The sequence below is a fragment of the Chelonus insularis genome, unplaced genomic scaffold (assembly GCF_013357705.1).
Source record: "Chelonus insularis isolate UGA/USDA-ARS -01 unplaced genomic scaffold, ASM1335770v1 contig_324_pilon, whole genome shotgun sequence".
Classification (NCBI taxonomy): domain Eukaryota; kingdom Metazoa; phylum Arthropoda; class Insecta; order Hymenoptera; family Braconidae; genus Chelonus; species Chelonus insularis.
In genome coordinates, this window is record NW_023276494.1 from 643633 (window position 1) to 664268 (window position 20636).

The window sequence follows — 20636 nt, forward strand, 5'->3', positions numbered from 1 at the left end:
ATAGATTTATAAAAATTATCCATTATTTATTTATTAGAAGAAAAATATATATTCATACTTCAGTGAAATACCCTCCTCATGAAAATTGTTAATGATGATATTTGTATTTGCATTGTGTCTATATAAGTTGGACTATAAAATAAAATGTAGAGAGAGAATTAGAATCCTCCTCTCTATTGATGACATTTTATGTGAGAAAACATTTAACGGCTATGTTTATCGACAAAATGCTATTGAAAAAAAAATAATAATAATAATATTATTGTAAAATTTTGTTAATCTTCAGTTTAAAAAGAACAAAAACAAAATCACAACTGTGCCCCGTTGTAAATGTAGCGCACACAAGTCTTTCTTGACTGAAACAATTTTTTTGCCATGTTATGAATAAAAACCAGAAGTAGAGAATAAAGATGAAAAGCATGTAAGAAAAAAAACTAAATGTTAAGGAAAAAGAGAAAAATATTATTCAAGTCGGAATGGGATAATTCCGTAATTTATTATATAATACGAATCAGTGCATTATTTATTAACATTTAAAAATGTATCAAACTTTTTTTTCCATTTGGATTCAAATTGTTTGCTCGTAATTAATCGTTTAATTTTTTTATTCCTTATTGTTAATCATTCCTTTTTTAGTCATTTATCATGAATAAATTAACTATTAAACATTCAAATCAAAAAATAAATCTTTACTTGTCTTTTTTACCATTTAGTTTGACTAATTCATAGCAGACATTTTAAAAAATTTATATCCTTTTTTCAATATTACAAGAGTTTAATAATAAAATATAATTACCTTATATTATTAAATACACAAGATAAATGCGTCCATCATGGCATTTTACTTTTCTCAACTTTATATCTAAGCATCAAAGTAGGATTTAATATTTAATCATTAATTCTACCGCTATATTTGTAAATTCGACATTTTCTTACATACAATTGTATATCGATATATTGACTATTGAGAGTAATGAGAAAAATAAAAATTAAAAGAATCATTCAACGTGCAAGCGAAAAAGTGAATATAAATAAATCGAAAAGAATCGTGAGAAAAGAAATTTGAGAGAATTAAACGATGAATATCACGCCAAAACTGCCATATAACTAACAATAAGAATCAGCAGCTGTTTTTGGTATTAATTCACTACTTTATCACTATTAAATCATTTTTTTCTGCTAATAAAGTTAAATTACATGAAAAAAAATGAAAATATATATCATTATATATTTTACGTAATTCTTTAATTATATCGTTAACATTCCAATTAATTTTTATTTTATTTATAATTTTTTTTATTTTTTAGATTTAAACAAAAATTAATAATATTGTGCGTTGATTTATTTCAATAGATGATTATTTTTTTGATTCAAACTCCGATTTATTGTAATCAAATTATTGATTATTTAACAAATAAACGCACAATTATTACACACAAAACAATATTATGATTTTTTTATTTAATAACAAATAAATTTATTTTAACCAGAGAATACATTTATTAACAACAAAGCCTGCGATGCAATGAAAGTGCAAAAAAAGTAAACGGGATTTTATTAATTGTAATTAAGGCTTATTAATCAATAGTAAATAAATAAATAATTATAAACAAAAAAAAAGGGCAGATTATTCATCGTGAAATAATAATTTATTAACCTCGTAAATTGCTTACAAACATCAAAGCATAATCAATAGCACGTATAATAATTAAGACTTAATATATCAATTGATAAATTTATTCATTAATTATGATAATAATGAATAAAGATAAATTCTTATGAATAAAATATTTACGATCGAATGACTGAACCAATGAATTAATGTCTATAAACTCAATTAGCTTTGATTTTCATACGTGTTTAAATCATCCGACTCAACGAGTAATAATGAAAATCCCATGCGGCTCATTAAGATAAAAAAAAAAAATTGATATTAAAAAGATAAAATAATAATTAAAATCGAAGCAACAGGAACATGAACAAAATGATTATTTATCTTAAGCTGAAAACAAAATAAAAATTATAATAAATATAAAAATAAAAAAATAATTATTGTAATGAGGTAATATTTTATAAAAAAATGTATTCATTAATATTAATAGTAATAAAATAATGGAAGATAACGTAATAAAAAGTAAAAGTTGTAAAAATGAGATCGTCTCATTTTAGATGGATACACATTATAAAATAAATAATTAACAATAAACTGGGTAATGAATAAAGTAGGAATAATTGGAAATGGGGCAAGAATAAATTAATAAGAGTAATAATAATAAATATTCATTAACAGTTATTATTATTATTATTATTACTATTGGTTATTGGAATTATATAAATAATTCTCATTAAATTTTTCTTTATGTATTGTAAGTAATCAATTTTTCTTCTAACATTTGAACATATACAGTGTATATACATATATTTATAAAAAATATCAATTGCACATCAGTATATAGGAAAAAATACGTTTATACATGTATATGTACTTATTCGCCCGTGAGTGCTAGAATGAAAATTTTATCAACAAAATTCTTTTACATTACATACATTTTTTTATTTTTCTTCACCAATAAATTCATCTTATTGTATGTATAAAAATTTAACCAGTTTTTAGATAATAATTGGACTTTTATAACGGTAGTAACGCTTATTCAAAAGAGAAATTGACATATGCTAACAGGACAAGTAATAAAACAAATATATTTATAATGAAAATTAAAAAAAGTATGAAAAAATAATTATTTGGCTAAAAATACATACTAAATTTATATAGTTATTTAATGCTCGTGCGCTCGCGGACGCGTACGTTAAATATGTTATTATTAATTGATTAACAGACAAGACTAAAATTAATAATTGCACTTATAAATTAATTAATTGATTAGTACGAATAACAAATAATTAATGTATGTGGTTGCTACTATTCTGTAAATAAAACACTGTACTGTATAATAATCGATATTTACTTAAATAATTTTTTCATTACGTTGAACAATATTTTAAAATATTAAATATAAACAATTTTACTTAATTACTATGATTTTAAAATTCAATCACAATCATCTAATACACATATTTCTTTCTTTATAAAAATCTCGTTCGATACTTTTAACAATAATTCATGACCTCTTTTCAATAACAATATTCAATAAATTTTTTAAATACAAAATTCAATACTTTTAATTCACATAAAATTATTTGAGCAATTGTGAATTATTCATTAGATTTTGTTTCTTCTACATCTTCTATATAAAGGCACTATATTTAAAAAATATAAGTATAATATTTATCAACTTTATATATATATATATATATATTTATATAATTTCAACATTAATCAACATTTAAAAAAATAAGGAGTACGATAAATAAAATTTATAAATTACTTTTCAAAAGAGATTTTAAATATAAATGAAAAGACTTGTTAACGCTTTCTTGATTAAGTGGACTCTTCATAGCGGCTGAATATAATCTTTCGTATACGTTACCATCGTAAGCACCAAGAGCCGAATCTATTATTTCATCTCTTATATCGAAAGCATCAACTAGCCCTACAGCATTTGGTCTAATTTCTTTGAAGAGATCTTCCAAACGTCTTTGGAGTACGGGAACATCTTTGGACACCAAACAGGAAAACTATAATAAACATATACAATTTTTTTAACAGAAATAAATTTTAATTTAATCAAATAAATTTAATTTTCTAATCTTTACTGTAATCACAAGTAACTTAAAGTCAATATTTAATGGATGTTTCAGAGTTATAAGCTTGCATTCGATTGAGAATAAATAAATTTTATCTATAAATTAGAAGTTAATAGTGAATTAAAATAAATTTTAATTAAAAACATACTCATAAAGCGGAAAAAGTGGTTAGAAAGTTAATTAATTAATGTTTTAAAGTTATTTAATAAATTTTTTCTACATAAATCAAAATCTTACTCGTAAAAAGTCTCCAACACGTTGGAGAACCCAATAAATGGCATACGTTTCACAAAGCTGTTGTAGTACTTGTTGTAATTCATGCGAGACTGTGAGTTTTTTAACCCATTCAATATATCTAGCAACAATAAAAGCTCGACAATGAGCTTCGGCTGCTTGCATTAATTCAATACTTGTATGATTCCATGCATCTTCTGGACTTTCTCCCATCTTTATTCGTTGATCCATATTTTCAGTAGCCAGACGAATTTTCCTGTATTATAAATTTATATCCATTAACTGATTTATTGAAATTACAAAATAAATTATTTCAAAAAGATTAGTAGTAAAAAACAAATACCCAGCAGCTACTGCTTGATGTGCAACGACAATACAAGTTAAAGTATTTCTCCACGGTCTTTTTTTCCCTGCATTTGCCATGGTTGATAAATATTGAACCGTAGGTGTAAGATTTTGTCCGCTCATGGCTTGTCTGTGGGCTTTCACTAAATATCTAGCTGTTTGCAACAATAAAACTGTATTTTCTCCTTCATAGGTACAAACTGCCGTTACTAAACCATACGTTGCCGGTAAATTACTTGCAGCCATATATCCATGACCTCCACAAGACAACCGTAATTGTTCAACTCCGCTTGCACTGTCTGATGATGCTACTGCTTTTAAACAGCATGTTAGTGCATGCAACTGTAATATAATAATTATTAAAACTCTTCCTCGTTCAATGGAAATAATTTTCTTATTTTTATTACCTCCGGTAGTCTTTCAAGTTCTCCATGATGTAATTCAGCTGACACGTTATTATACATTATCCAGATCCATTCTGCAGACAGCCAAAATGCATAACAAGCTGCTAAATTGGGAAACAGTTTGTATTGTTGGGTTACAAAATCAATAATCTGACACTCAGGTTCACTAGAATGATAAAAATAAATTATGAAAGATGTAATCAATAGTAGAGTCGCTTATTACGCAGATAAGAAAATTTTTTTTTGCTTTAAATTTACCTAGATTTTATTTGGCTTTGTCTTCGAACAGCACTGTATCTTATAGCAATCGTTACAGCTTTAGATAAATACCTTGATACATCTCGAATTAATACAGTTCTTACAAACACCATAGTTCCATATGTTAGTTTATCAGTAGCTGGCTTAACATATGTACCGTCTTCAAGTACTTGTGAATTTTTCATCAACATATTTTCACGAGGTATTCTCACATGATCGAAACCAAGAAATCCATTGTTAGTGGCATTCATACCTAACTTGGTACCAATTTCTCCAATCTTTATTCCTAATAAATATAATAATATGCCATTAATTTTTTTTTATTCTCAACTAACGTGCTTATTTATTCCACAATAAAAACCTGGCATAGGTTCATGAGTTTCTTCGTCTCTCAACTGCACAACAAAAGGATGAATTCCTTTGCATTCTCCTTGAGTATATAATTGAGCTACGACCACCGCATAATTTGCCGTTTGACCCACTACGATTAATTGAATTACTTTTTTTTAAACGAATAATTCATATTAAATGAATGATGTAATTTTATTTCAAATTATACTGACAACCACCAGGCCACCATTTATAGGATGTTCGTGTGGGACTGTGCAAAATGAATTCTCGAGTCGTTGGATCATAAGTAGCTGTCGTTTCAAGACCTCTTATAAAGGTACCATGTCCCAACTCTGTCTGAAAAAACATGTTTTTCTTATTTTTAATGTCCTCTTATATTCCAGGAAAGTGAAAATAATGAAATATTCAATTTTTTTTTTCTTCATCAACAGAAGAATAATTGTTAGCATAATTTAATCAATTACCTGAGCATAGGTACCAATTATATTGCATGACCACGCACGACTGATCCAATATCCCTGTTGCTCTACTGTTCCTTGACCCATAATTGATGGTATAAACATGACGTAATGCAATGTTAAAGGATTGCCATCCTTTAATAGTGCTGCTCCCAACATTCCTCCCAAAACTTGTCTTTTTTTTAAGAACATTAAAAAATTAATGATTAAATTTTTCTTCCTTAATTGACGACTCAGAATATTTTATAATACTTGAATAACTTAGCATCATTGAGTCATAAATACTTACGAATACATATCCAATTCTCCTTTTCCTTGTTCTTGTAAATACTGAATTTTTCGCAACAAAATACAACCCTTTCTAATGGCATTTTCATAAACTTCTTTGTGGCTCAAGTAACTCGCTGGTATATCATCTTTCAGCTCTGGATCACTCAGAAAATATTCCTCTGTAAATAGATGAGTTTTTTATTTCTCATTTTTTTTGCTTAGTCTTAGTCATTGATAATAGATGGTTTGAGAAAAAAATTAATCGAAAACTTGAAAGATGTCAATAAATATTAAAATCATTATTAACAGGTGTGTTGTAATAATTGAAATGGATATTAAACAATACGTGGCTCTTTTTTTATGTTGCTAAGCTCAGACTACCTCTGTGCTAAAAACCGGTTTTACTTTTTCTTCCAAATAGCTTGCAAAAAATTTTACACTTATGTTGTTTCTTATTTGTATGCCAATGTTAAAACATTAATAAATATTCAAAATCTTTTAATAGTATTCTAAATCAATGTTACTGTATTTATCGGAAACTGAACATAATAAATATCACAGCAAAGTTCCTTTTTTTTTTGATAACGTAAAAAAATAATTGGCACGTTAAGTGGACAATTTAAGTGATATATTTAATAAGATAGTCTGAATGTTCAATTATTCCATCAAATCTTCTACATTAGGTCTAGATGTTTTGCTATATCAGATTAATATTTGAACTTTGGTCTGAGAGGTTCTAGATATGTATAAACTTCTCAATTTCACACTCATGATTCACAACATTCTTTATCAATTTAATCAAACTCAAGATCGTCTGAATGTTATATTTGCAATTCATCCTTTTACCTCCTAAAAAAAGCAATACGTAAGAAAAGAGAATAGGCAATAACTTTCTTACCTGTTTCACGACGTTTAGCAGTTTTTTCCGGACTTCCATCTAATAAATAAGTTAATTCTGTTGGATTGAAGTTACATCGCTCTCTTTCGCGCAGTAAATCTTTATTGATGTTCGTCATGATTTTAATTGTTTCATCAAATGAAGAGTTTTCAGTAAATTATTGCAGTAGTTACTTTCGAAAGTATCAACTGTGCAAATATTCGCAGTAGACTGTCATAAAAATCAAGAGAGATTGAGATTACTTTCACCTGTTCTTTTAGTAGAGTAGAAACTTTCAAATCTCCAACACAAACTAGTGATTGTACTGACGACTGATGACTGATCACGTTTGACAGAATCGCTTGTTTTATGCATCAAGGACTTTGTTTACTTTTTTATTTGCCGTGAACCCTATACATCTAAAAGAGATAGCAGACAAATTAATCAAACGAGCCATAATTACTAAAATTTTTACAAAGATGGCGCCGTTCTTTTATTCTTCGGACATTGGGTCAAATTAACTATTTAATATTTTTTTTTGCAATATTTAACAACAAATAAAATGTATATTTAAAAAATTATTTATACCTTTTTATTATATTTCATAACCAATAAATATTTTTTGTTGTATAATTTATCATTTAAAAGTTTTTTTCTTGATTCTGTTTGTAAAGGAAACGAAACGACGGCCATTTTGCCTTTCTTAACACCGAGAGGTTTCAGCTCGGTTAATTCATCATGAGGTATTTATTTTTCTCTAAATGTTAATCATTTTTCACTTAGATAAACATTACAAAATGCTCTCTAATAATTGCTAATAATTAATTTACTGTTATAAAAATAACTACCCCATAATGAGAAGTAAATAAAATAGCCTGTCATTCAATCCATGCTTTACTGTTGATTGACCACCACATGGTATTTAATAAACAAATGAATTAACTCCAAATTAATGAGTAAAATTTTGCATTGCTAATTTCCCATGACAATTCAATTTATACTTTTATTCTATGATCCTCATTATATCTTTATCTTAAAAGATAGCTTATAATTTGACAATTCTTGATCATAACCTTACTTTATTACAGCTCGTTAAAACTTCAAAAGAGGCTTGCTGCCTCGGTGATGCGATGCGGCAAGAAAAAGGTCTGGTTGGATCCTAATGAAATCAACGAGATTGCCAATACCAATTCTCGTAAGTTTAAATGAACAGGTTGATTTTAAAGATCAATAGATTGTAATGTTAATAATTATTTATTACAATTCCAGGTCAAAACATTAGAAAACTTATCAAGGATGGTTTAATCATCAAAAAACCCGTAGCTGTCCATTCACGTGCTCGAGTCCGTAAAAATACTGAAGCTAGACGTAAAGGACGTCATTGCGGTTTCGGTAAAAGAAAAGGTACAGCTAATGCTCGTACTCCTCGAAAGGTTTGTTGATTCAATTTCTCATAATATTATTCTATAAATAAAAAGGCAAAGAAGGTTTATATTCCTATTCAACTATAATTAAAATTATTTGTATTTTTTTTTAGGACTTATGGGTTCAAAAAATGAGAGTTCTTCGACGTCTGTTGAAAAAGTACAGAGAAACGAAAAAAATCGACAGACATTTGTACCATTCACTTTACATGAAAGCTAAGGGTAACGTTTTCAAAAACAAGAGAGTTTTGATGGAATTCATTCACAAGAAGAAAGCTGAAAAAGCTAGAGCTGAAATGCTTTCTGATCAAGCTGAAGCACGTCGTACTAAGGTACGTGAAGCCCGTAAACGACGAGCGGAGAGAATTGCTGCTAAAAAACAAGAACTTTTGCAATCTTATCAAAGAGAGGATGAAGCTGCAGCGCAGAAAAAGTAAACTATTTGTTTAATTATATAAATAAACTTTACTAAAATTCCAATCATATGATTTTTATTTTTTTATCTCCTTCAAAATATTTAAAAATATTAAATAAAGGTACTAGATCAATAATTTTCAGCATATCTTAAATGAATATTTTAGACTTTTATTACATTTATTAGTTATATGAAATATAACTCAATCATTTATTAATTTAAATCTTTATAAAAGCAGTACGAACGTGAATATTACATTCAAAATCACGAAAATTCAATATGAAATAGAAATAAATAATTTCCAAGACTAGACTACACAATCTTTAACAACAATAATGATTTAAATAAATTAAACGAAATTTTTAAACGTTTGTTAATGACTTGTAAGTGAAAAAATAAGTTAAACATTGGTATCAATGGTTGCAAGTATACCGTTAAATTCAATAGTATTTTAAAATATTTAATAAAAATAATAAATGAAAAATAGTTGAATAAAAATCCAGCAAGAACTTCTGTTAACAAACGTAACTTAATAAAAGCACTGTGGATTATCATTAATCAGTAACCAATGTTAACTATTGAATAGGTATGATATAAAAATGTTATAGGGATAAAAATTAATTAATCTTCATTAATCATTTTTTTTCGTATCTTTTTGCTCTATTCGAGATCGTTTTCCAATTCACCATGTGATAAAACTGCTATGATTTCTGCAGTTGCTATTCTTGCTCGATGAGTGTCCGGTTCGAACCAGCGAATCGGTACCTATAAAACATAATATTCATTTAATACCAAAACATTTGTAATTTTCAATAATATTAATGACTTTTACCTTTCAAAAGTACCATGCACCAATTTCAAAGCTGGGTTAAATGATGAATGATAGCAAATATGTGAATGTTATTCATTTGTTATTAGTAGGTGTATTTATTACAATTGAGTAATTATCTACATCACTCTTACAAATTTATTTTAAAACATTTTAAATAGAATTGTCCCAAATATTCATTATCGTAACAAATATTTAATTTTTTAGCATCAATAATGGTGATAATTAATACAATGTAATATGGCACGGATACTTGTTTGTATTTAACATCAGCTAATATCTTCATATCAGTACCATTAATAGAAATGTATCCTTTTTAATTTGATTAGTCGTATTTTTTTCCTTTGATTAAGAAAAACACGCCTTGTACTTCCTAAGCGTAACCTAAGCTATTAATATATTATTAAATAATCTATGTCATATTTTATAAACGTGTTATCACACATTTTATATTTAGGAATGCTCTCTTTGGCTTAGATAATTATAATACTTTATCAGAACCCTTAAAACAACAATAAATTAATAGAATAAAGTGTCAAAATTAATAGAATATAATTCTCCACTATTAAAATTACCTAATAAAATTTGAAAAATCAACATTGTTATTACTATTATAGTTCACGAACAAAAAAAAGGTTAATACTCAAGTTTGAAGGAAAACTTATAATAATGTTATTTTGATTTAGAAAATTGTAATTGTGAGTATTAGTATGATTGTCGATGACGACTGTAGCCATTACAGTAGCCATTGGATGTATTATAACGCAAAAAGCAAGCGTCAGCAGATCTACGAGATTCTACCTTTCGAACGATATTTGGACATTCTTTCTGGATTCTTGTCCAATTAGCTGGAGGTCGTTTTGCATACGGCCCTTTTGCGCACAGCAAGAGTAGCTCGTACGATATTTCTCTATTTTCTAATAAAAAAGAAGAAAATAATAATTAATAATAAAAATAAACATTAAAAACCATAAAAATTTTAATTACAAAAAAAATTACCGTTTTTATCAGAGAGATATTCTTCCGGAACGTTTTGCTTAGACTTAAAAGTTTCTTCGCTTTCGGAAGTCGCATTACTATCCAAACTCGTTTCTCTTTTGAGATTCGTATTTTCTTGCAATAAATTTTTATTTGGTTCACTTTTAGTCGTAGTTAAACTAGGAGTCAACGGATATGTAGATGAAAAATCATCGATGACATCAAAACATTCAATACCACTGTTCGATTGATCCAAAACTCCAGTCCATCCTGAGAAATGCTCGTCAAGGACTAGCTTGGCAGTTCTTACAAGATTTAAATTACTTCCTGTTATTTTTAATGTATGATTACCAACATTAACTGTGTGCTTATATTCGCCAATGCTTGCATCATTAGTAGAAAGACTGTGGAGGAGTGTAGAGCGCATTTGAGGTACGTGTTGATATTGGGGTTGAATGCGATTGCTTTCATCTGATGCACTGCTGTTTAATGATGAGCTTGAACCTCCGATGCCACTTTTTTCTGATCTTACTTGTCCAACTCGAACTGGAGAAGCGTTTCTTTGTATCGTTTCTTTAATTAAATCTTTCGCATAGCTTGAAAAGCAAATAATAAAACATTACTTTCAATACAAATCTCATTTTAATATGTTTAAATAAAAAAGTTCTTACTGAATTTTATCTTCAGACGTTCCAGTAATTTGAACAAGACGTTCTCTAGCACCTGGATTAACTGAAAAAATTTAATTGAATTAATTTCTGTTATATATATGATTTTATATCATTAAAAACATCAACCATAGCAGTTAAATGTCTTGAAGTAGCATCAATTTCTGAATTATAAGTGATAGAAATAGAAAATAGTTATAATTAAATCATGCGGACATCTTCATCGAACATATGAAGAATTATCACATCAGTTATTTCAGTGCTGCATGTCTGGTGATGATGAATTAATAAAATAATGTTAATAGTATTGCAATAAATGCCTGATGGGTTAAAAAATGAACGGTCAATCATAGCACAATCCACTCATCGCATATTTTAAAATTGGTTTAATTATTATCAACAGTTATTGACGGGCTATTATTGAAAATATATTCAAAAATAATTTGTCCATCCCTCGATTATTTTTACCTCTCTGAAAGGAGATGATCGTCTCGCTAAGTTCTTCAATCATGTGAACTCGTCTCCCTTTTATTCCCATCACTGTTTCAACGTGCAAATTACATCGAGAAATAATAATCAAATAACTAATTTATAGTTTTCACAAATAGATTTCACCGAGAAACTTATCATTATGAATAAAATACTACAAAAAATATAATGGGAATAAAAAATATATTTACCCTTTCCTGAATCACTATTGCGGATAACAACTTCATCTTTGCAATAATTTTTACCAGGTATACGAGTTGGTTTAGAAAATTTGCCACTATTCTTCAATACTTCACCTATACCAAGCACAGGAGGTGTTTGAGGTGATGTCAAGCCTGTCATTGATGCTGCTACTGCATTTGTCATTGTTTCTATTGGCATCATCGTTTCTGGTTGCTGGATAAAAAATTAATTCATTAAAAACTTCACATTAATATCTTACTTTTTCTCAATTATTTATCTAGATATTGTACCTCACTTAAATCAGCCAATTTAGATGTATAATAAGCATCCATTGAGTCATTGTAACACCATTGTTTCGCTCGCAATTCAATGAGTTCAAGTAAATGAATTCTTGTCATTAAGTCAAGTCTTTCGTCTTGACTACCATTACGAATGGCAACAAAAGCTCTATCTAGCTGATCTGTGAAAGATTTATTATAAACAAAAGAATAAAACAAAAAAAAATTAATTTAAAAAAGGTACCTTTATAAACAGGTTCAAACTGATGAGCACATTGTTTTAATGTGTTACACATCGTTATGATATTTTGTTGGAGAGTTGGATCATGAAAACCATTGGATAAATTTGATGCTACATTGTCAATCAAAGATACCAGATCTTCTACTGTATTTATTCTCTCATCAATGCTTGCAGGTCGAAGATTAAGTTTTAAGGGTCGTGGTTTTTCGTGTTTTTTCGTGATCCTTGGTCGTGATGTTAATTGTGTGCTGGCCATCTTTACAATTCTTGATCTACATTATAAAGAAAGGAAAATCTTTTGTCAATAGTCTATTAAAATTATTATCAATTAGTTTTTTAATAAAACATATTTTGTCTATATGACAAAAACAATATTAAATTAGATAGCATATTTTAATCTTTTAATAGTATGCCATGCGATACAAACATTATTTTAAAATTACTATTATCAAACGTGTCATTAATGATTAATGTATTTGATAATTTTAGATATTTTATTTCTATAAGTAGAGTCTCTATCAAACAGATTAGTTTTTATAGCTTTGATTTAAGAGTTATTAAATGAAAAAAACCATATGTGTTATTCACAATGAGTCATTAGATAAAAAATTAAGCATTAAAAAAAAGTAAATATCACTAATTTTTGTTTTTTTGTCATTGAAAATAGAAAAAAAGGAAAAAAAAACAAATTGATGTTGTACATAACCAAAAATTAAGACGAAGAATATCAAAAGAAAAGATGGAAATTGCAAATGATTGATATATTAGATAAGATGCCAGCTCACATTGTTTATAAATAATATTATTTAATGAAATAAGCGATAAGTTATCGCGGTATTTTGAATTATGATAGAAAAAATGCAATGATTGAGAGATAACAAGATGTTGACGATAATTACGACTAAGTTTAGTTTTTACGTCACGTAGCCATTGGCATTAATACGAGATAAGAATAAAAAGAAGCAAAAAAGAGACAAATGTCGTGAATGTATCATGATAGGAAGTATTCTAACAGTTATAGTCAAAAGAATATGAAATACTTAATAATAATTTTATAAATAATATTCAAAGTTTTATGTATATGTTATCATTTCAAAAATAGCTATAGCAAAGAACATTTTGATTGATAGAGTGACTGTAATTTTTAATAATTAATAATGATTATTACTTATTAATTAACTTACGTTTTCAATTTGTGGTACTTCGCAATAAGTATTGCGAACAATGGTTTTCTTTGTAACAGTTAGAAAATGACAGCACGTTCGTTTCTTTTTACTGTCGTACACACAACACATATAAGAGATGTGTAAAAATGTGTGGGCTTCGTGTGGGTGATGTAAAGCAGTAGTTAAGAGTTTTTAGAATGAATATTATTACTTTGGCAACGTTCACGACACTTTCGAAATATTTTCTTCATAGATTTTCTAATATTTTTTAGAAAGAAATAGAAAAATTTTTTCTCATAATATTCAATACATTATTTCATTCATGAATTAACTGTTTCATTTATTTCACAATCAATTAACTAATATTTATACATCGTTATTGTTACTTTTAATTAATTTATATAATTTTCTTCCAAATGTTTAACTGTTAATGGTCGCATAAGAGAGAAATTTTGAACCACACGTTTCGAAATCTTTTTGGAAACAAGACTGTTTAAATTTCTTTCAAGTGGTTGAGAGGTACAACAAAAAAATTAAAAGAGTAGAGGAAAAATTTGAAGAGTGGGAATTAGGAAGTAAAAGGACACAACCACTTCAATTACAAAAGTAGATTCATTGACAACCGAAGGAAATGTGTCCCGTTTTATGAGCTGGAAAAAATGTAAGGTGTTAGCAACAGCATGTTGAGGTACTACTTGAACAATAAAAATTTCTCATACTTTAGAAAGTTTTGAAAATATTTATTTTAATAAAATATAGTAACTCTAATTTTTTACATACGTCTCCTTTTTTTTGTGGGTTTCTTTTTATTTTTACCCTTCAACGATCGTTTTTTACTGATGTTGGGTCTCGTGAAATTTGTTATTTCATCACCAAGAGTATTCAAAGTAGTCATTCGTCGATTCCTATGTTTTTCTTGTTTAGTGACAGGTAATCTTGTCATGTAATTTTCTTCATATTCAATTTTCCTCTTGATTGTGGGATCCAAATTGACTCTCCTCTCTCTGCCAATACTATCTTCTGCTGGAGTATCGAGATATTCTTCTTTCAATTCTCGTAGAATTGCTCCAGAAATTGCTCGTTTTCGGGATCTTTCTTCTGCTTTACGTATTTTTTCATTTGCTGTTTCATCTCCATCTGGAAAATATAAAATAAAAATAAATATTCAACTAGCAATAAATTATTTTTAATAAATAAATTTCAAGAATATACTGACCATAATGCACAGCAGTTAGTTTTGGAGGAACATAAATTCCTTTTTTCTGTTTGGTATTATCATCACCATCCTGTCCTTCATCATCAGAACCTTCTTCCACAGAGTCCTGAGAATCAGCTTCCAAAGCATCTGGATTGGCTTTAAACTTTATTGGGTCTGCATTATCAGTTCCAACACCAGTTACTGCACTCCTAACTAGTTTTTCTATTTGATATTTAAGTTTATATTCAATAGGTTTAATTTTTTCAAGAACTGTTCTAATCTCAACTAATCTTTCAATAGATGAGTCTCCTTCAATTTTTTCCCCAGAACATTTTTTCAACATAACATAAGTTAAATTTATGAGGTAAGACAGCAACATGTGATACTTCATCTCTAAAAAACTTAAGCCCTTATTTGTAGACAATTCACCATTATCTGTACGGGTCGATAAGCTTTCGACCAATATATTTACGTTTGCTACATTTTTATTCATCTCCATTAAAAAATTTTCCAGCTGTTTAGAATCCTTATTTATTATTTCTCCTGCCATCTAAAATATTTATCATATAACATTATTCAATTAAAAATTAATAAACATATGCATTTTAAATTATTAAGAAAATATAATAATATTGTACTCACCGTTATTTATTCTAGGTTATGTAGAACAATAAATTATTAGTAATAATAAATAATGATTTATAATAATAATTCTAGATTATAAAACCCACGTGGAAACAATGTTATTTATTTCTAGCTCTCTAGGCAGCCATATTTATTTTGGTTACGACGAGAGTCAAATACGTGTACGACCTCCAGCTGATTTTCTTTGTATTCGTGTATTACCTTCGAGTCACTACGTAATAAATGTGCATAGTTTCACAGAAAAGCATTTATTTAATACGTTTTTTGACTGTAATTAATCATAAATTTGATAAAACTATTAACTGGTGTTAGAATTAGTTCACACTAATGATGTTTAGTTCAGATATTTTTTCAATAAATGAGAAATATCTATCTCAAACAAAGATTCAATACACATCTCAGTGATCAATAAATTTCCAAATAATAATTAAACATTGAATTCTTTTTTAAACCAATTAATCTAATTTGTGTTTATTATCTTATTTAAATATAAATAAGTTAATTATTTGTTTTTATATAATCATTTTTATATTTTTGGTGTAAAAATTTAAAAAAAGGCGGTAAAAAAATAAATATGGTTGGCAAACAAAGAAAGAAGTGAGTGTACATTGCCAGGACCAATAGAATAGTGTAAACAGAGGATTGATGATTTCTCATTGGTGAAAAAGTTACAAAGACAGAACGCATGAACAAATAATCGTTGATGTACATGAGCATTTGAGTTGGATACAAGAAGATCTAAGGGAATAGACGTTTTCCGAGGGCTACGACTCTTCTCCCACCAACATAAAATACAGTCACTGAGTGGTCCTGAAGCTCGGCCATTTGCCTCACGAGTGGCGAATTGGCAATTCGTGAGTGACACAAAGTGACACTGAAAACAACAGCTATACAAGAATTATTTTTTTTCTAATTAATTGGGCGGGTATTCCCGAAACGTTTTATCAAAATAACGCGACGAAAAAGGATGATACATTCGGGGCGTACGAGACTCGAGGCAAGTAATTTGGCAAGAAATTTATTAATATCATGTCCAAGTTAAGACGACAAAGACAAGTTGAGTAAAATCAACAATGAAAGAAAGAGAGAGACAACAACTTAATGTGTACTGTTGTTATATGCGTACATTATATATATATATATGCATGCATTCAAAAGAAGTTTATGGCCCAATGTTATCATTCACTTGCTTGAACAGCTGATCTTTCTTATGACAATTAACTTTAGCATGATCCAGCTATTCTATACACATTCTATTTTTAAATAGTTGCTATATAAATCATCTTTTTCTAAAATCTTGATGTGTTGTCATCCATTTCTTTGTTACTCTCTATGTTGGTCATCTGTAGTTTTTTCTTTACCTTTTCACTCTTCATTTACCATAATATGTAACTGATTGTCTTCTTTCCACCGATTCACCCTCAGCAGTCGTCGAAATTTATCCAACCAATTTGAAAAGAGGGATTCATTATTTTTTAGTTTATCACTTTGATAATTGAAGATCTATTAAAAAATTTATTTGGTATGACTTAAAATGTTTTTATTAACTTAAAAAATTCAGTAAATAAATTTCTTAAGAAAAATAAATGAGAAAAATATCCTTGGGCTATGTTGTAGCAAAAAGTAAATGAAATAACAATGCATAAGGGAAACCAGACGAATGAAAGAATGGAACAATCGACGACGATGGGTAATCAGTGGTTGAAACAACAGTATCTTTCCTATCAGCATTATAATCATCAGCAATACTATTACTATTATTATGATCATCCAAATCATCACTATTGTTACCATCATCATCATTATCACCATCATCATCATCATCACCATCATCGTCATTTTCAACAAGAAAGATGTTCACATGAGAGCAATCAGTATTTACCCCAATCACTAGCTCATATTTCAATGAGTAACGTCAAACAATCTTGTATGCAGCAGGTTGGTATTTATCATTTCGCGGCCAATCTCTTCTTTAACTTAATCATTTTTTCCTTTTTTTTATATTCGTCAATCATCATCTGTCATTTAACTGTCCTAAATAACACTTGTACCTTTAAGGGGCGGTATTTTCTTTCTTCAGTTTGATAGTAAGAACATTTAATTATAGTTAACATGGGTATTTCATGACGACGAGGCACAAATAAACAAGAAACTGCCAAAGGAATTATTACTCAGGATCCTATCATATCTTGACGTTGTATCATTGTGTCGTTGTGCTCAAGTCAGCAAAGCGTGGAACGTTTTGGCTTTAGATGGATCTAATTGGCAGAGAATAGATTTATTTGACTTTCAACGAGACGTCGAGGTAAAATATATTATTTACTCATGCTCTGTTGAATAATATAAATTCATCCTATTTCCATATAATCAATTATTATTATTATCATTATTTTTTAACTAAAACAAATAACTTTCAGGGACCAGTGATAGAAAATATTTCACGAAGATGTGGTGGCTTTCTCCGTCAATTATCTCTTCGTGGATGCCAAAGTATTGGAAACAATTCCATGAAAACTCTTGCCCAATCGTGTCCAAATATCGAGGAATTAAATTTAAGTCAATGTAAAAAAATATCCGACGTTACTTGCGCAGCATTAAGCAGTCATTGTTCAAAACTCCAACGCCTCAATTTGGATTCTTGTCCTGAAATAACTGATCTCGCTCTCAAGGATTTATCAGATGGTTGTCGACTTTTGACACACATTAATTTGTCATGGTGTGAGTTACTTACTGATAATGGAGTAGAAGCATTGGCACGAGGATGTCCGGAACTCAGAAGTTTTTTGAGTAAAGGATGTCGACAACTTACAGACAGGGCAATCAAGTGCCTAGCTCGTTACTGCCCAAATCTCGAAGCAATTAATCTCCATGAGTGCCGAGTATATGTTTAATTACTAATCAATTCATTATTATTTATTGTTTGAATTAATTGTTTATTTATTTATTTATTTTCCTTACTTTCAGAATATTACAGATGATGGAGTACGAGAGCTTAGCGAAAGATGCCCGCGGTTACATTATGTTTGTATATCGAATTGTTCCAATTTAACAGATGCAACACTTGTGACATTGGCACAGCATTGTCCTTTGCTCAGCATTCTCGAATGTGTCGCCTGTACCCATTTTACTGACGCTGGCTTCCAAGCTCTTGCTAGAGTAAGTTCATTACGGAAAACAATATTAGTAATGATTCTAAATAAAATGCCATTTTTCAGAATTGTAGACTGTTAGAGAAAATGGATTTAGAAGAATGTACTCTTATCACTGATGCTACACTCATTCATTTAGCAATGGGTTGTCCCCGACTGGAAAAATTAGTAAATATTTTTTTTATTCAATTACTTGAATTTTATTAACTTGAAATATTAATTTTATGATTCATTTTCAGAGTTTATCTCATTGTGAATTGATAACTGATGAAGGAATCAGACAGCTCGCACTGTCGCCATGTGCTGCCGAAAATTTAGCTGTATTGGAGCTTGATAATTGTCCACTTATCACAGACGCTAGTCTAGACCATCTTTTACAGGCGTGCCATAATCTTGAACGGATTGAGCTTTATGACTGCCAATTAATTACACGATCCGGAATACGTAGACTCAGGGTAAATAAAAAATATTTGTGTTATTTATTAGAAGTCATTTTATTTGATGATTATTAGCTAGTTTAATTATACCAATGTTATTTTATCATGATGAGTATAGTGTTGTGATAAACTAATTTTATATTTATGTTCTTTTTAGACTCATTTACCAAATATAAAAATACATGCGTACTTTGCTCCAATGACGCCTCCACCAAGCGCTGGCGTATCTCGACAACGTTATTGTCGTTGCTGCGTTATCCTGTGATTTAACTTTTGATGAACTTTCGAGTGATTCTAAAACTATTGATTTGCCATCGATTTATTGGCTGGTAATGGATGATATTCATCCTTTATAAAAGATAGCCGTGATGGTACTAGGAAGGAATGACATAACGATATAAATAAAAAGAACTTCTACCTTGTCCGCGTTCAATTGGCCAACAATATCATATACTTTAATCAGAAAAAAAAATATCTTTGGTATTGCTGCTATCCATCAGTGTATTATTTACGTAAATTTTTTTATACACTGTTTAGTAGCATTTATTATTTCTCTTAGCGCATTATATTTACTAGGAGAGTACAGACTGACAAGAAATAAACAAATCAAACTTTGATTATTCATTTGAATAAAAAATTAATCGTTAAATAAATCTTACGCGGTTTCTCGATAAGATTAACACAAAAATATTATGTAATTGTTAGATTTTCGTACGGTTGTAATTTTATCTAATTCGTTTTGATTTTTTAGGCCGAAGAGTTCAAGAATGAACACAGATATGTAAGAACGTTTAAAGATGGTGAATAAAAAATGTATTTAGTTGCTTCAAATGATAAAACGAAAAGAATATCATAGTCACATGACGTTGAATTGTGGTTTTTCAACTAAACCAAAACAATTTGAAATGTTGGAATAATTTTTCAATATGTATGATGTAATGAAGAAAGTCAATGGAACAAAAAAAAAACAATTTTAATCTCTTGACAGTGTTCAAGGAAGTAACGCCTAAATTAAAATAGATATAATGGAACAAGATAAGAAAAATCATTGAATTGAAATGGAGGCCAATAGTTACAAAAAAAAAAAAAAAATAATAAAGATGAAAACAACTAAATTAATAAATAAATATAAAATATGTTTTATACGCCACATGTCATCACTAGATTAATAATGAATCAATAATCGTCGTCTACTATCACATAGTATAATTTTAGCGAGTATGTAAGTTGAAGTTGGGCAGTCGCAAATTTTTTAAAACGTACCTGAAGTCGTTTTGAAGCTGCGACGGTAAAGAATTTGATTGTAATTTTTTCAAGAAAACAGTTGAAAAGGTCGAGTAATTATGATTAATCACAAAATATAACTAACTAATCTTTTGTCGTGTTAATAATCATATATTATGATTAAAAGAGGGAAAAATTGTATGGTAACGACGAGAGAATGTGATCAAGGATGTGTTTGGCTGTGCAATAGAAAATAGGTATTTGCATGGTGAAGGTCGGAAACAATGATTAATTGAATATATTATTTAATTAATATAATAACAAAAGCAAAAAATTATAGGGAATTTTTTTTTAATATGAACTAAACAATCAAATATCCATATTTGATTGCTTAAATAAATCACATTTAC

General features: G+C 28.5%; 5 protein-coding genes across 9 annotated transcripts; 2 read left to right on the forward strand and 3 right to left on the reverse strand.

Annotated features, from left to right (window-relative positions):
* Positions 1–3110: 3110 nt before the first annotated feature.
* Positions 3111–7348, reverse strand: LOC118065880 (acyl-CoA oxidase 1). Its single transcript, XM_035081439.1, has 10 exons — positions 6924–7348; positions 6045–6204; positions 5762–5930; positions 5510–5633; positions 5308–5427; positions 4947–5232; positions 4692–4854; positions 4283–4626; positions 3943–4195; positions 3111–3636 (listed from the first exon to the last, which is right to left on the reverse strand). Exons 1-10 carry the CDS (start codon positions 7039–7041, stop codon positions 3376–3378), a joined length of 1998 nt encoding a protein of 665 aa, XP_034937330.1. The 5' UTR covers positions 7042–7348; the 3' UTR covers positions 3111–3375.
* Positions 7349–7576: 228 nt separating this feature from the next.
* On the forward strand, positions 7577–8809 carry RpL19 (ribosomal protein L19). The gene is made up of 4 exons (XM_035081440.1): positions 7577–7645; positions 7991–8097; positions 8172–8335; positions 8440–8809. The coding sequence occupies exons 1-4, from the start codon at positions 7641–7643 to the stop codon at positions 8761–8763; spliced, it is 600 nt and encodes a 199-aa protein (XP_034937331.1). The 5' UTR covers positions 7577–7640; the 3' UTR covers positions 8764–8809.
* Positions 8810–9012: 203 nt separating this feature from the next.
* mxt (Eukaryotic translation initiation factor mextil) lies at positions 9013–13745 on the reverse strand. 4 transcript variants are annotated; one of them, XM_035081427.1, is made up of 9 exons: positions 13307–13427; positions 12411–12679; positions 12179–12348; positions 11897–12101; positions 11685–11756; positions 11220–11280; positions 10570–11144; positions 10372–10487; positions 9013–9506 (listed from the first exon to the last, which is right to left on the reverse strand). In XM_035081427.1, exons 2-9 carry the CDS (start codon positions 12661–12663, stop codon positions 9402–9404), a joined length of 1557 nt encoding a protein of 518 aa, XP_034937318.1. In that variant the 5' UTR covers positions 12664–12679; positions 13307–13427; the 3' UTR covers positions 9013–9401. The 4 variants fall into 4 exon arrangements, with proteins under 4 accessions (XP_034937318.1, XP_034937317.1, XP_034937319.1 ...); XM_035081426.1 differs by having other exon boundaries at positions 9017–9506; positions 13193–13330; XM_035081424.1 differs by lacking the exon at positions 13307–13427 and adding an exon at positions 13592–13744 and having other exon boundaries at positions 9028–9506.
* Positions 13746–14054: 309 nt separating this feature from the next.
* LOC118065872 (neuroguidin) lies at positions 14055–15626 on the reverse strand. The gene is made up of 4 exons (XM_035081430.1): positions 15414–15626; positions 14790–15321; positions 14354–14710; positions 14055–14223 (listed from the first exon to the last, which is right to left on the reverse strand). Exons 2-4 carry the CDS (start codon positions 15319–15321, stop codon positions 14186–14188), a joined length of 927 nt encoding a protein of 308 aa, XP_034937321.1. The 5' UTR covers positions 15414–15626; the 3' UTR covers positions 14055–14185.
* Positions 15627–15782: 156 nt separating this feature from the next.
* Positions 15783–20104, forward strand: LOC118065871 (F-box/LRR-repeat protein 20). Of its 2 annotated transcripts, XR_004690200.1 has the most exons (8): positions 15783–16413; positions 17524–17721; positions 17834–18295; positions 18381–18572; positions 18632–18733; positions 18805–19020; positions 19160–19331; positions 19754–20104. XR_004690200.1 is itself a non-coding variant. In XM_035081429.1 (7 exons), the coding sequence occupies exons 1-7, from the start codon at positions 16384–16386 to the stop codon at positions 19265–19267; spliced, it is 1308 nt and encodes a 435-aa protein (XP_034937320.1). In that variant the 5' UTR covers positions 15783–16383; the 3' UTR covers positions 19268–20104. The 2 variants fall into 2 exon arrangements, 1 of the variants encoding a protein (XP_034937320.1); XM_035081429.1 differs by having other exon boundaries at positions 19160–20104.
* Positions 20105–20636: the final 532 nt, after the last annotated feature.

Coding starts and splice junctions, on each gene's coding strand:
- LOC118065880 (XM_035081439.1), bottom strand. CDS start 7,041: ATGACGAACATCAATAAAGATTTACTGCGCGAAAGAGAGCGATGTAAC. Junction 5,233..5,307: donor AACTCATGAACCTATGCCAG/GTTTTTATTGTG, acceptor TATATTTATTAG/GAATAAAGATTGGAGAAATT. Junction 4,196..4,282: donor CATCAAGCAGTAGCTGCTGG/GTATTTGTTTTT, acceptor TTTATAATACAG/GAAAATTCGTCTGGCTACTG.
- RpL19 (XM_035081440.1), top strand. Junction 8,098..8,171: donor GATTGCCAATACCAATTCTC/GTAAGTTTAAAT, acceptor TTACAATTCCAG/GTCAAAACATTAGAAAACTT. Junction 8,336..8,439: donor ATGCTCGTACTCCTCGAAAG/GTTTGTTGATTC, acceptor ATTTTTTTTTAG/GACTTATGGGTTCAAAAAAT.
- mxt (XM_035081427.1), bottom strand. CDS start 12,663: ATGGCCAGCACACAATTAACATCACGACCAAGGATCACGAAAAAACAC. Junction 12,349..12,410: donor GTTTGAACCTGTTTATAAAG/GTACCTTTTTTA, acceptor AATCTTTCACAG/ATCAGCTAGATAGAGCTTTT. Junction 12,102..12,178: donor AATTGGCTGATTTAAGTGAG/GTACAATATCTA, acceptor TTTTTTATCCAG/CAACCAGAAACGATGATGCC.
- LOC118065872 (XM_035081430.1), bottom strand. CDS start 15,321: ATGGCAGGAGAAATAATAAATAAGGATTCTAAACAGCTGGAAAATTTT. Junction 14,711..14,789: donor ACTAACTGCTGTGCATTATG/GTCAGTATATTC, acceptor TATATTTTCCAG/ATGGAGATGAAACAGCAAAT. Junction 14,224..14,353: donor ACCCACAAAAAAAAGGAGAC/GTATGTAAAAAA, acceptor CATTTTTTCCAG/CTCATAAAACGGGACACATT.
- LOC118065871 (XM_035081429.1), top strand. CDS start 16,384: ATGATACATTCGGGGCGTACGAGACTCGAG. Junction 16,414..17,523: donor CGGGGCGTACGAGACTCGAG/GCAAGTAATTTG, acceptor ATTTAATTATAG/TTAACATGGGTATTTCATGA. Junction 19,021..19,159: donor CCGGAATACGTAGACTCAGG/GTAAATAAAAAA, acceptor TGTTCTTTTTAG/ACTCATTTACCAAATATAAA.